General features: G+C 45.1%; 1 protein-coding gene across 4 annotated transcripts in view; it reads left to right on the forward strand.

Moving 5' to 3' along the window:
* P4HA1 (prolyl 4-hydroxylase subunit alpha 1) overlaps nt 1-14,442 on the forward strand; it is a 91,092-nt gene that overhangs the window by 19,211 nt on the left and 57,439 nt on the right. For all 4 annotated transcript variants that reach the window (XM_082266854.1, XM_082266853.1, XM_082266852.1 and 1 more), the window contains exon 2: nt 6,738-6,832. In XM_082266854.1, coding sequence (XP_082122980.1) covers nt 6,745-6,832 — 88 coding nt within the window. In that variant the 5' untranslated portion in view covers nt 6,738-6,744. The remainder of the gene's footprint in view (nt 1-6,737; nt 6,833-14,442) is intronic.

The raw sequence follows: 14,442 nt of genomic DNA on the forward strand, positions 1-14,442 counted from the left end.
TAGAACGGGTCCTGTAGCGGTCAATGGACCGCGACTTGTCAGGCTGACAAGTCGCGCTAATGTGAACCGGCTCTAAACCAGACTACGGTTTTAAAGTTATCCATGAACAAATGTGATTTTTATATTTTTCTTGGTGAAGGCTTTTTATACACATAAGACGGTGCTTGGCAGACTATATATATATATATATATATATATATATATATATATATATATATATATATATATATATATCTTTGATGTCAATTATGAAAGTACGGAAAAGTGAGCTTCTTTATACAGTTGGTAGGCTTAATATAGGCCACTATAGTTTTATGTAGATCTTGACATATCAAAAATTGAGCTTGTCCCTGACCTTTTTTTCTTCTCTTCACCCTTCCATATTGGTCCATATGGTTGCCAATTGCTGAGGACCAATTGGGTGTCCTGGAAGCGGGGTTGAGGGTTTACTGGAAAAGCCAAGAGTTGCAAACAACTTTAGCGTCTGTACTTCAGAACCTACTAACTGTTTTTTTTTTTTTTTTTTTTTTGTATGAATTTATTTTTGTTTGTAAAAATCACCTGTGCTTCTGAATTATTTCACCTTCCACTTATATGTAATTTTCCACATTTGACAGGCCACCTATGTGGAATATACGAGTTTTACCTAGTGCTGTCACCCTATAGCAGATACACTATAGTGTCAAAGTATTAGGACGCCTGTCTTTACTTTTACATGCACATGAACTTTATTGGCATCCCAGTCTTAGTCCGTAGGGTTCATTATTGAGTTTGCCCACCCTTTGAAGCTTTAACAGCTTCAACTCTTCTGGAAAGGCTGTCCACAAGTTTTAGGGGTGTCTATGGAGAATTTTTGACCATTCTTCCAGAAGCGCATTTGTGAGGCACTGATGGAGAGAAGGCCTGGCTTACAGTCTCCACTCTAATTCATCCCAAAGGTGTTCTGTTGGGTTGAGGTCAGGACTCTGTGCAGGTCAGTAAAGTTCTTCCACCCCAAACTTGCTCATCCATGTCTTTATGGACTTGCTTTGTGCACTGGTGCATTGTGATGTTGGAACAAATAGGGGCTATCCCCAAACTGTTTCTACAAAGCTAGGAGCATGAAATTTTGTGCAAAATGTCTTGGTATGCTGATGCCTTAAGAGTTCCCTTCACTATAACTAAGAGGCCAAGCCCAACCCCTAAAAAAACAACCCCACATCATAATCCCCCGGCCCCTTCACCAAATTTGGAGGAGTGGCCCAATACGTTTGGAAATATAGTGTGGATGCGTGGGTTTGGGGTGGAGGAACTTTACTGGCCTGCACAGAGTCCTGACCCCAACCCAATAGAACCTCTTTGGGATGAATTCGAGCAGAGACTATGAGCCAGGCATTCTCGTCCAACATCCATGCATGACCTCACAAATGCGCTTGTAAAAGAATGGTCAAACATTCCCATAAACCCACTCCCAAACCTTGTGGACAGCCTTCTCAGAAGAGTTGAAGCTGTTTATAGCTGCAAAGGTTGGGCCAACTCCATATTGAACCCTATGGACTAAGACTGAGGGATGGTACTACCAAAGATACTTGGCTAAGTGGCCCGCATCCCATAATTGTTGAACAAGGAAAAAAAAAACCCCTTGGAGGTGGAACTTTAAGGGCACTAAAAATGGTACAAGGTATAAAACAATAGAAAAATATTTATTGCATACACAGTCAGGGCCATAAATATTGGGACGTTGACACAATTCTAATCTTTTTGGCTCTGTACACCACCACAATGGATTTCAAATGAAACAAACCAGATGTGCTGCAGACTTTCAGCTTTAATTTGAGGGTATTTACATCCAAATCAGGTGAACGGTGTAGGAATTACAACAGTTTGTATATGTGCCTCCCACTTTTTAAGGGACCAAAAGTAATGGGACAGATTAACAATCCTAAATCCAAACTTTTTACTTTTTAATACTTTGTTGCAAATCCTTTGCAGTCAATTACAGCCTGAAGTCTGGAATGCATAGACATCACCAGACGCTGGGTTTCATCCCTGGTGATGCTCTGCCAGGCCTCTACTGCAACTGCCTTCAGTTCCCTTCAGATTTGTCTTCAGCAAGTTAAATGCATGCTCAATCGGATTCAGGTCAGGTGATTGACTTGGCCATTGCATAACATTCTACTTCTTTCCCTTTAAACTCTGGTTGCTTTCGCAGTATGCTTCGGGTCATTGTCTATCTGCACTGTGAAGCGTCGGCCAATGAGTTCTGAAGCATTTGGCTGAATATAAGCAGATAATATTGCCCAAAACACTTCAGAATTCATCCTGCTGCTTTTGTCAGCAGTCACATCATCAATAAATACAAGAGAACCAGTTCCATTGGCAGCCATACATGCCCATGCCATGAAACTACCACCACCATGCTTCACTGATGAGGTGGTATGCTTTGGATCATGAGCAGTTCCTTTCCTTCTCCATACTCTTCTCTTCCCATCACTCTGGTACAAGTTGATCTTGGTCTCATCTGTCCATAGGATGTTGTTCCAGAACTGTGAAGGCTTTTTTAGATGTTGTTTGGCAAACTCTAATCTGGCCTTCCTGTTTTTGAGGCTCACCAATGGTTAACATCTTGTGGTGAACCCTCTGTATTCACTCTGGTGAAGTCCTTCTCTTGATTTGTTGACTTTGACACACATACACCTACCTGGTGTTTTCGTCGGTCATCCACCACAGTTGTTTTCTGTGGTCTTCCGGGTCTTTTGGTGTTGCTGAGCTCACCGGTGCGTTCTTTCTTTTTAAGCATGTTCCAAACAGTTGATTTGGCCACACCTAATGTTTTTGCTATCTCTCTGATGGGTTTGTTTTTTTTTTTTTTTCAGCCTAATGATGGCTTGCTTCACTGATAGTGACAGCTCTTTGGATTTCATATTGGGAGTTGACCGTTACAGATTCCAAATGCAAATAGCACACTTGAAATGAACTCTGGACCTTTGATCTGCTCCTTGTAAATGAGATAATGAGGGAATAATACACACCTGGCCATGGAACAGCTGAGCAGCCAATTGTCCCATTACTTTTGGTCCCTTAAAAAGTGGGAGGCACATATACAAACTGTTGTAATTCCTACACCGTTCACCTGATTTGGATGTAAATACCCGCAAATTAAAGCTGAAAGTCTACAGTTATAGCACATCTTATTTGTTTCATTTCAAACACATTGTGGTGGTGTATAGAGCCAAAAAGATTATAATTGTGTTGATGTCCCAATATTTATGGACCTGACTGTAGATAGACTAAAACGCAGTAAAAAGTAATGCGGATTACAACAAACCAAGAGCAGTTGTACATAACCCAAAAATCTGTTTGGCGACAGTGGAGAAACACCCTATGCTTTTCGAGATATTGGACACTTTTCTCTTTGTCAGGGGTGAAGGGTTAGGAGTACAGTAGTATCTATAATTCAAAAAAATACATGTATCATTAGTGTACAATATGCACAACAGTTAGATTAGTGAATAACAAAGAGATGATGGATAGCTAGCTACACACTGACCCATAAATGCTTCATGGATACATACCAGGAAATTATACAGCCAAATGGCACACCGCATGAAATTAAAAAGCCAACCGTCAGACTTGTGTGTACAGGCACTCAAACCTAAAAAGCAACCCAGGGAAGGACCTAGACCCCCCCCCCCAAAAAAAAAAAAACACTCCACCAAAAGTGCCTAAATGCTATATGTGTGTTTATAGATAGTGGTCAATAAGGAACTAGGATTCATAATATCATACTAAAGAAAAATCAAAGGTGGCCTATGTAATGTGGACCTACCAATCAGTAACTGATGTGAAGCCCAGTCACAGAGGGTAGTAAGCAGCACAGGTGAAGGCCCTGGTCATAATGGTAGATGGTATTGTAAAAGAAAATGGCATACACAATTAACGACCGATGGGTGTCCCCAATGTAGGCAATGCACTTACTATCCTTAGAAGAGGTAATACAATGCAGTGATGGAGTACCCTGCAATGTAAGCCAATAGATAGGTATTTGCAAACCTAGGAAAAGGAATGGTCTTACCTTGTGTCCAAATGTGAGAACTAAATCAGAGCAAACACTAAGCTAACTTACCTGCTTAAATCATGTCAAAGGGAGGTTCCCAAATGGCAATTGGAACACACCCCTCTGGTAAAAAGTAATACCTGGTAGGGATATTGCAAATAGGAAGGTTCCTAAGGGTCCCCCGATAGAGGTGGCGTCAGCGCCCCCCCCCCCCACACACACTACGCCATTGCAGCCATGAGATCCTTGAACGTGTCCATGGGGGTTGGGCATATCACAGGATGGTAGAAAAGGGAGCTGTAACCACTGACGTGGATAGGCAAGGGGGCGGCGTCCCGCACTGCGACCTTACCAGCGCACGATGGGTGTCATGAAGGCCGGGGAAGCCTCCTTGCCCAGACCCACCGGTGAGGGCTGGAGGGGGGGATGGAACCATGACGCGATGGGTGGTACTATCACGTCCAGCAAGAACCATGTCAGGCTTTAGCTGGAAGAGCCACAGTAAGCTGGCACCAGTGAGTGTGGCCACCAATGGGAAGCCTTGGCGGCCCACGTGCGCTGGATGGAGAGCATGATCCGCAGGATGACGGGCTCCCCGCTGTAGTGCCTAGATGAAAGGGCCTGCAAAAAAAAAAAAAAAAACAGTCCAAAACTGTACACATAAGAGAAGGAGATAACAGATAATTGGTACATTGATACATAGCAATAAATGCTTCATGGATACATACCAGGTAAAAAACAGTTAATAAAGCAGTCACAACTCACACAAACTACAGTGGAATCGAAGGACATTTGGAACAATGAATACAGCTGTCCAAGATGATGGAGGAAACCCTCTGAAAAATACCACCATGTACAGTCCCCGCATGTCTGCCGAGGGGGAGATCAGGATTGCAGGCTCTCAAGCTGGCAATATAGCAATAAGCTCGCTGCCAAAATCCAAGTTTAGTTTTTCCCACGCAGGAGCAATTGCATAGGAGAAGATAAACGACTCCTTTGGTTTTGCAATTTGCAAAGTGGTATGGTTTCCCATTAGGCAAAATTATAGATTTAGAGATGTTCAAATATGTAAAATTTGTGCAGCCACCACATGTAAATGTACCCACACGTTTACATGGATCTTTTTGATTCCCTGCCCCAAACTCACTAGAGGTCAGGTTGTCTTTAATGGACTTGGCTCTCCTAAAGGTGATAGCGGGAGATTGTGGTACCATAGAACCAATGATAGGATCTGTGGTTAGCATTTGCCAATATTTGCAGATCTTTCTAATACTATTGTGTTGATTGGAATAACGTGTGCTAATGCGTACAGGATTCAATGCAGTTCGAATTTTAGAGTTCTTATATAGTAGATCAGGTCTGTTTTTTTTGTGGCTCTCCTGTATGCCTTATTGAGGCATGTAATCAAGTAGCCACGTGCTAGTAATGTTGTTTGAAGTTGTTGGCTTCCTGTTTGAAAAATGCATCATCAGAGCAGTTCCATCTAACTCGCAAGTTTTGGCTAAATGATATGGATTGAACAAGGGGTCTAGGGTGAAAACTATGAGCATGGAGTAAGGAATTACCTGCTGTCTTTTTCCTGTAAAGACTACTGGACAGTGAGCCATCTGAATTTTTGTAAATCCGGACATCGAGAAAGGTGATCGCATGGAAATCGTGTGATACTGTGAAATGCAATTTGAAATGAATTATGGTTAAGAAATTGGATGAACTGGAGTAGCTCAACCAAACCTTGTACCATTTTGTGCCCTTAAAAGTCCCACCTCCTATGGGGTTTTTTTCTTTGTTGTACGGACGAAGACTGGGATGCCAGTAAATTTATGTGCATGTAAAGGCAGGCATCCCAATACTTTTGACAATATAGTGTATATCCCAGATGCCAGATCCTGGGTAATCTGATGCATAGGCAATTCCTGGGATAAGTTCCTGCCCAGTCCTCTTCTGCCTCCAAATCATCGATTTTGGCCAATGATGTTGCCCATCAAAGGTAATGGCCTATGATGGAGACCATCACTTGGAAGGCAGGAGGAGTGGGACAGGTCAAAATGCCCATCTTGACCCGTGAAATCGTTAGTCCTGGAATGCTCAGGTGCTCAGACACATAGTAGTTGATTTACAAGAACTGGAGAGTGCAAAATTTGCTGCAGCTGTACATGGTAGCCAATCAGCTTCTAACTTCAGCTTGCTCAATTAAGCTATGAGAAAAAACCTAAAAGCTGACTGGTTTCTATGCAGAGCTGCACTAGATTTCCCACTGCAGTTTTTAGTAAACAAACACCATTAAGACCTGGCCTGCAGGCACCTGGGGATGCCTGCCATTTGATGAAAATACTAAATTACATATGTATACAGTATTTCTACTTTAAGGTTAATTTAAAGTCATGGTCAGTCGTTTTTGATATACCAACAAGCGTTGACAGATTTATTTATGAATATTTGTGGTTTCTAATTGCAGCATGAGCCTTGGATACCTTCAGGGAACAAGTTGTTGTTCTCTGACAGCTGCTGTCATAGTTGATAATGTCTGCCTGTGTGGGGGTTGTGATAAGTGTTACCTTGCCAGACAGAGAAAATGCTGTAATCTCATCTGGCCATGTGGGGCCTTGCACTGCACAATAGCGTCTTTCACTGCTTATGTAGAAATGGGTTTGCTTTCTAATATTTTAAAGCTGCAACTTCAAATGTAATGTATTTTCTACAGGTTCACAATGAAAGAGATGAAGGTTTTCCATTACTTGCCCATCTTGTTGCTGTTTTCTATATGCCAAGCACATGTAGACTTCTTCACTTCAATTGGTAAGACGACATTATTTATTTATTTATTTTTTTCTTGATTTAAACTCAAACTGTCATCTAATTAACAATGCTCTGTCCCTGTTTTCCCAACTGCTCTCTGATCTGTCTCGCTGTCACATGTGGTTCTGGTGGGGATTAAAAGCAAACATGATGATGATGATCATTGTGCTCCACTGTTGTCGTCATTAGGATGCCTAGTTAGAGCAATGACCTAGAGCTGCCACTGCAGAAAGTGCTTGGGGATGCAAAGAGGACACTGGAGATCAGCAACACTGAGATTAAAAAAAAAAAAATAACTTTCTCTATCGTTCATTGACGGACGCAGTATCTGTTCTTCATAACAGTATGGGGGTATTCTGCCCCCTACAGGAGTAGGCCATTAGGCATCAACAAAGTTCTAGCTATGCCTATGGGCAGTCCCAGGGGGTATACCCCCTCTCCCTGCTATAGGATGTCAGTTTTAATCTGCCTAGTCAGGAGTGAGGACCTAGTTCCTTTGCTGGGATCTCTGGTTCTGGCAAGTTATTTATTTATTTTTTCTAGATAGTCTTTTTACTGGATTTGTTTTCCTGTGAGATCTACAAGCAACTAAGCCGGATCTGGGCGACGGGCTAGATATATAGTTTCAGTGGTCACCCCAGCCGGCAAGCGCGCGCAGACCCCAGCTCCGCGCTAGGTCGACTGCGACATAGTCCCACCGGACAGGGACTGGCCCTGCAAGTTAAACGTCTCACCAGGCTATAGCGTGGTGGGACGTTCTTGCAAAAAAAAAAAAAACAACTTTTTTTTTTTTTTTTACTTTTTTGAGGGGTTCCCCTGGTGCAATAATGGACGCTGTGGAACTTTCTTCCCCACCTGACCCCCCTCAAGGAGGCCACAGGGCCCTCCAGATCCCATCTATCCATAGATGCACTGTTGGCGGTCTTGGAATCCTTTGTGTCCCGGGTGGAGGTGGCCTGTAAGGGGTGAGGTGCCAAAAAAGTCCCCCCACTTACCCCTGCCCCATCTGATGTATCAGATTCTGAATCTGATTAAGCCACTGAAGACGTGGGTCTCCCTGCCGGGTCCACTGCTTCGCGCCCTGTCTCCTCTGATAGTGAGGATGACCCCTCTCCCTCCTCCACCGTGCAAGAAAAGGCACTGGCGGACGCACTGGTTGTTTCTGTGCGTGAGACCCAAAAAATGGAGGACGCAGCTGTGACTGAAGTGCAGGTTACATTTGGCACTCACAAGCCATCCAGAGCGACAAAGGTTCCACCTTTCCCGTGTATTTTGACAACACGGTCAAAAAAGAATGGGACCGCCCAAAGCGCCCCCCTGGGGTGGCTAAGCGGATAGCTAGACGCTACTCCTTTAAGGAGTCCTTTGTTAAAAAGTAGACTGTCACCTACGGTGGACCATCTGGTCTCCAGACTGAATAAAGCAACTGAAGAAAAGGGGACTAAGAGGTGTGTGGAAAACAGCCGGCCCCTAGCTTGATCTACTCACCCACCAGTCTGCTAACAAACCAAATAAACCTGTAACAATGTAGGTTAAAAACAGGGGTTTGGTAAACGCATGTGTAAGCTACAAGGCCTCTTGCAGTCCTAACACTACTCAACCTGAGTGTCTCCACAATTGAAGCACATGACTGCTAATGGATGGATGGGGAAACGGGTGGGCTTGGAGGTGGCCCGATCCTCCCCCACGAAAATCACAATAAGGATCCGGCGCTTACCAATTAGTGATGGTGAGGAGTAGAGTGCCTGACTGATCCTGAGCTGCTCTAAGAGAAACCCCTTGGAGGGGGGCAACAGAAAAAAGCACACAGTTTGAGGGAAAGCGCTGACAGGAGCAGGCTACCTAGAGATGGTAACCACTAACGGTGCCCTATCCAGTGAGCACTAGGAGACAAGCTCCTAAATAATCCAAGTTTATTGAAGTCCAAAATGTAAAAACAAATTAAGCTAGATCTAAACAAAAACAAAGTTCCACTGATGCAAATTGCAGGAGGTGGGGTACCTTTAAGAAGGGAAACCCACGATCCGACCTCCGTGATGGAGTCTGCACTGGAGCCGTGTAGAGTAGCAGGCAGGAGGGTGTTCTCTCCGGTGGAAGAGGGAAGGGGGGCAGTTGCCGAGTGCCACTTGATGGAGGAGGGGGGCACCTCTGGGAATTTTTCTTAGTGACCCACAGGGATGTTTGAAAGTACAGATCTATTTAAAAGGACCAAATTCTGCCAGTCCCCAGTTCATCCATCGCGTAGTTTTCAATGTTCTGTTATAACTTTATTCATGCAAGCAAAGGGTTCTGTTTATGAAAAAATTTGCTTTGATGATGCCTTTAGCACTCACATAGCTGAGCCAAATTACCAGAATGTTTGTTTTTCCTATAATCGCCAGCTCCATCTAGTGGTCATAAAGCTGTTTTTCCCTGAAGGAGGTATTAAAAGGAAGAGTATAGCCAAAGCTCGTTTGGCTATATTTCTCCTATGGATAACAGGAGTGCAGTTTGTTTTTCACTTCTGTGACCCATTTTCAGCAGAGCGGACTGAAGCCTGCTCTCTGCTAACAGCACTGAAGTCGGTCCAGGCACCGCGTCATCACGACAATGGAGTCTAGATCTGCTAGGTGCCTGGAGGACCAACAGCCAGCTCAGCCTTTCAGCGAGCCTCTGAGAGCCTAAGCCGGCCACTTTCCGCCCCTCCACAGCTCCGCGCTCCAATGAGCGAAGAGGGAGCTGCTGACTGACAGCAGCTCTCTGCCCAGGGAGCTGTGAGAACCGAGCGATCGGCAGAGTTCAATCGCTCGGTTCTCAGTGCAGAGGCGTCGGGACAGATGCAGCATTGGACCAATGTTGAATCCACCTAGGTAAGTATAATTTAAAAAATAGCCCACACCCCATACTACTAAAATAATGCATTATGCCTATTAGATAGGGCAAATGATCATACAAAGAGAGCATGCTATATAGATATCCCCATAGTTTTTGTTTGTTTTTACCTGTTGGTTCATCAGGCCACCAGAAATCATTTTTTGGATTGTAGTGCCAAAAAACAATTGGCTGGGCTCTTTTTAGTCCTTCTGCATGAAGCAGCCTGTTTGTTTTACAAATAGAGCATAAAATAAAGTGTTTCTTTCGTTCATTGATGGACACAGCTCCTGGTATTCATAACCATTGGGGTATACTGCCCCCTACAGGAGTAGGACACTAGAGGCACCGAGAAATTCAAAGTACACTCATGGGCAGTCCCAGGTGGTAAACTCACTCTCTCTGCTATAGCCACTTTTTCTTTTTGGATAGAATTTTTTTTTTTTTCCTCCCTGGATTTTTCTTGTGAGATCTAGAATCCACTGCTGGAATGGGAAACGGGCTGGATAATATAGATCCAGTGGTCACCTCAGTCTGGCCAACAAGTGCGCGCAGACCTCAGCTCCACACTAGGTTGGCCGCAACATAGCCCCACTGGATGGAGGCTGGCCTGCGAGTTAAATGCCTCACTAGGTCGCATACGATTTTTGCAGTGTTCCTCCTGGCTGCCCCCTCATTTTGATGGAGAGTCATTCTGTCTGGAGGGGTGCCCGCCTGGTTCCTAGTATGGTGAGTAGCTGTCGCCCCCCTCTCCCCCTGGAGGGTTTTGGGGTGGACGTGGGCCCCTCCTTGGGGTGGTTGGACCCAGAGTTCCCCTCCTTCCTGATGGTGGCGGTTTGGTTTGCACATTTCCATATGAGGTCCCTGCAAATGGAGATTCTGAACAAATGGGACAAGACGACCCAGTTACTGGAAAATCCGATCCGGCTGAAGTCGGAATGAGGGATCCCTTGATATGGTGGCTTCGTTCTCCGGCGCTTCAGCTGAGAAATTCCTTCCTCCCCTGTCCGGCTGGGGAGGAGTCCTCGGCAAGCTTTCTGCTCAGGAGATCTGGTCGCTGGATGAGTCCAGACTACCGATCAATGTCTGGGAACTCTGAGTTGTCCAGTGCGCATTCAATCTGACAATGCCACAGCCGTGGCTTATGTTAATCACCAAGGTGGCACAAGAAGTGTCTTGGTGGCTCTGGAGATAGCTGGCATTCTAAGGTGGACGGAAAGGTTTGTTCCAGCACTCTCCGACGTCCCAGGGTGGAAAATTGGCAGGTGTTGGACCACAGGGAGTGGTCTTTACATACGCAGATGTTTCATCAGCTGTGTCTCTGGTGGGGCACCACCGAGGTGGATCTGTTGGCATCTCGGCTCAACAGAAATGTGCAGAGGTTTGTAGCTCTGTCGAGAGGTCCCCTGGTGGACGCCACATATATCTTGGTGGCTCTGTGGGGTCAGTATCGTCTGATTTACGCCTTTCCTCCTCTCAAGCTTCTGCACAGACTTCTACGCAGGATTGAGGCAGAAGGGATTCCAGACATCTTAGTGGCTCCGGACTGGCCACGCCGGCTTGGTACGCTGACATGGTGCGGCTGGCCGCCGACATTCCTTGGAAGCTTCCTCTCGGAGGATCTTCTGTCCCAAGGGCCAATCTTCTATCCGGCTTTACAGTCGCTGGCTTTGACGGCTTTGATGTTGAACCCCAGGTGCTGAAGGATAAGGGTTTATCTGAGTCTGTGATTCCTACTCTGTTGAAAGCTAGGAAATCTACTTCTAGAAAAATCTACCATTTTACATGGAAGACGTACATTGCGTGGTGTGAGTCTCTTGGGGTTCCTCCTCGCTCCTTCTCGGTGGCTTGGATCTTAACCTTTCTTCAACAGAGGGTTGAACAGAAATTGGCCTGGAGTACCATCAAGGGCCAGGTGTCGGCCTTGGCGGTCTTCTTCCAACTACCTATGGCCACTCCCTGGTGTGTACCTTTTCTTCAGGGTGTCCGACATTTTTGGTTCCCCTAGTGCGGGCTCTGTTGCCACCTTGGGGTCTTAATTTTGTGCTTTCAGATCTGCAGAAGCCACCTTTTGAAAATATTCGGGAGATTACCCTGCCTACATTGTCCCAGAAGGTGGCCTTTTTAGTGTCTATCACTTCTGCCAGCAGGGTGTCAGAACTGGCGGCGTTATCCTGTTCACCTTACCTGGTGATTCACAGGGATAAGGTGGTTCTTTGTCCCTGTCCATCATTCCTTCCTAAGGTTGTCTCTGATTTTTCATTTGAATGAAGACACCGTGTTGCCTTCCCTGTGTCCCAGGCCTAAACATCCGAAGGAAATTGCCTTGCGTGCCTTGGATGTGGTCCGGGCAATTAGGGTGTACCTGGCAGCTACGGAGTCTTTCAGGAATGTGCTAATGGATGGGACCTCAAAGGGTTGTCTGCTTCCTCTGCGACCATTTCCAGATGGATCAGACAGACGGTGGTTCAGGCCTCTTCCATCAGGGGTCAGGTTCCTCCTTTCCCTGTCAAGGTGCTCTCTACTAGGGCGCTTGGTGCCTCCTGGGCTTCCATTATCAGGCGTCATGGACTCAGGTTTGCAAGGCGGTCACTCTTTGTCTGTGCACTCTTTTACAAAGTTTTATGATGTGGATGTGCTGGCACCTGTGGATGCTTCCTTTGGGCGCAAGGTTTTGCAGGCTGCTGTTTAGAGGACCTGGTCCTCTTTGAGGAGAATATATATATATATATATATATAATAAATATATCATATTTCAGGTAGGCTGCAGTTGTTTAAGCCCCTGTTGCCTGGTTGGCTAATGTTTAGCCTTGGGAATTTTTGGGTTGTTTCCCATCCCTCATGTTTAACACTGCTTTGGGATTTCCCAATGGTTATGAATACCAGGAGCTGTGTCTGTCAATGAACGAAAGAGAAAATTGGATTTTTGACCTAAAATCCATTTCTCTGATGTTTGACGGACACAGCACTCACCCCTCTGTGGAGTTATTATTCTCCTGACATAGCTTGTAACAAAACCGAGTTACTATAGCAGGGAGAGGAGTATACCCCCTGGGACTGCCCATGGGTGTAGCCAGAATTTTTTTTTTTTTTTTCTGCCTATTGTTCTACTCCGTTTAGGGGGCAGTATAACTTAATGGTTATGAATACCAGGAGCTGTGTCCGTCAATGAACATCAGGGAAATGCATTTTATGGTAAGTCAAAAATCCCATTATTACAGTCACAAGTGTCATTGGAATGTTTATACAATTTAAATATTTGTCTGCAATAATGAGAACTTTGTACTGGGTGTACTCTATACAGCCTATCACGTATTTAGGAACTACTACTCTTTACTTTCCTAGTGTTTCTTTTCAATTGTATTTTGCATATGGAATGAGAGTAACCTTATGAGACTTTCCCTGTATTACAATGACTGCCCACATGAGGGAGAAATCATATATTCTTATGCCCTGTTCACACCAAAAAGTAGTGCGGGAAACCCGTGTTCCATGCGCGTTTCCCATACAGCGTTTAGGACGCACTGCAGCTGCGAGTGTTAATAAGCTAATGACCCCTCAAACGCAGTTTGTTTGCCTACACAGGATTGCATGGTGTAGAAGTGCCATGCAAACCAGTTGCAGTAAATTTCCAAAGTTCGTGCATGCACTACTTTTTTGTGCAGATTTGAGCCCGTTTAAAATTTATTCGCACTCCGCTGAACGGCAGAACATTCCTTTGTGATTCCTAGTTTGAGCCAGCTATTAAACTGCAAACAGGCTAGGAAAATGTGGTTCACTGGGAAAGCGAATTACTATTTTGTTGCTGTCTACATAATTGGATTAAAATGTTAAAAGCTATCAAAGCAACCCTGTTACGTCTTTTGTAAATAAAAATGATTTGTAAATCCAGCCAGCTACCTCCCTGCTATTGGAAAAGCTAAAGACACTCTTCTCTGGCAGGCAGCGAGTAATCTCTTTGCTCTCCATCACTTTGGGGTGTGTCCCCCAACCACCCCCCACACTGGCTTGGTACGCCGACCTCGTGCAGCTGGTCGCCGACGTTCCTTGAAAGAGTCCTCTAAGGAGGATCTTCTGTCCCAAGGGCCAATCTTCCATCCAGCTTTACAGTCGCTGGCTTTGACAGCTTTGCTGTTGAACGCCAGGTGCTGAAGGATAGGGGTTTATCGGAGTCGGTGAAGCTAAAAACCCTCTTCTCTGGCAGGCAGTGAGTAACATCTTTGCTCTCCATCACTTTGGGGTGTGTCCCAACCATCACCCCCCCCCCCCCCACACTGGTCAGCTGGAATTGCTATGCAAAACACCTGGAGGTTTTTGATAGCAGCGGCACCCAGAGCTCATGTGGATTGCTTGATTTCACTTGCAGCCTGCTGGAAAGGTAAGTATTCCGCTACTATGACCGGGGGCAGCTGGCCTAATATCTGTCTGTGTGTGTTTTTTTTTTTTTTTTTTTTAATCCTTAGAGTGGCACTTGTCCTACTTATTAAGTAGAAGTGTGATTGGAGGCTACCAGGGTACCACCATCCCAGAAATAGTCTATCCATCTTGCCTGGTGTTGGAGTGTTTTGGCCAGCTGTGCTCCTGGATTGATTATGTTTTTGTGTGCTGTATTTGCATGGACGCGCCAGCCCATTAAAACGAATGGGCTGCCATGTCTGTTTCCGCAAAGATGCATTTTCAAAATCTTGACCACAGGGAAATCGTGTTTGTCTTTTTGATCATGTGATTTCCCTGGGATACATGCACTGCGATTTTACAGG

The sequence above is a fragment of the Pelophylax lessonae genome (assembly GCF_965119305.1).
Source record: "Pelophylax lessonae genome assembly, chromosome: 9".
NCBI lineage: Eukaryota > Metazoa > Chordata > Amphibia > Anura > Ranidae > Pelophylax > Pelophylax lessonae.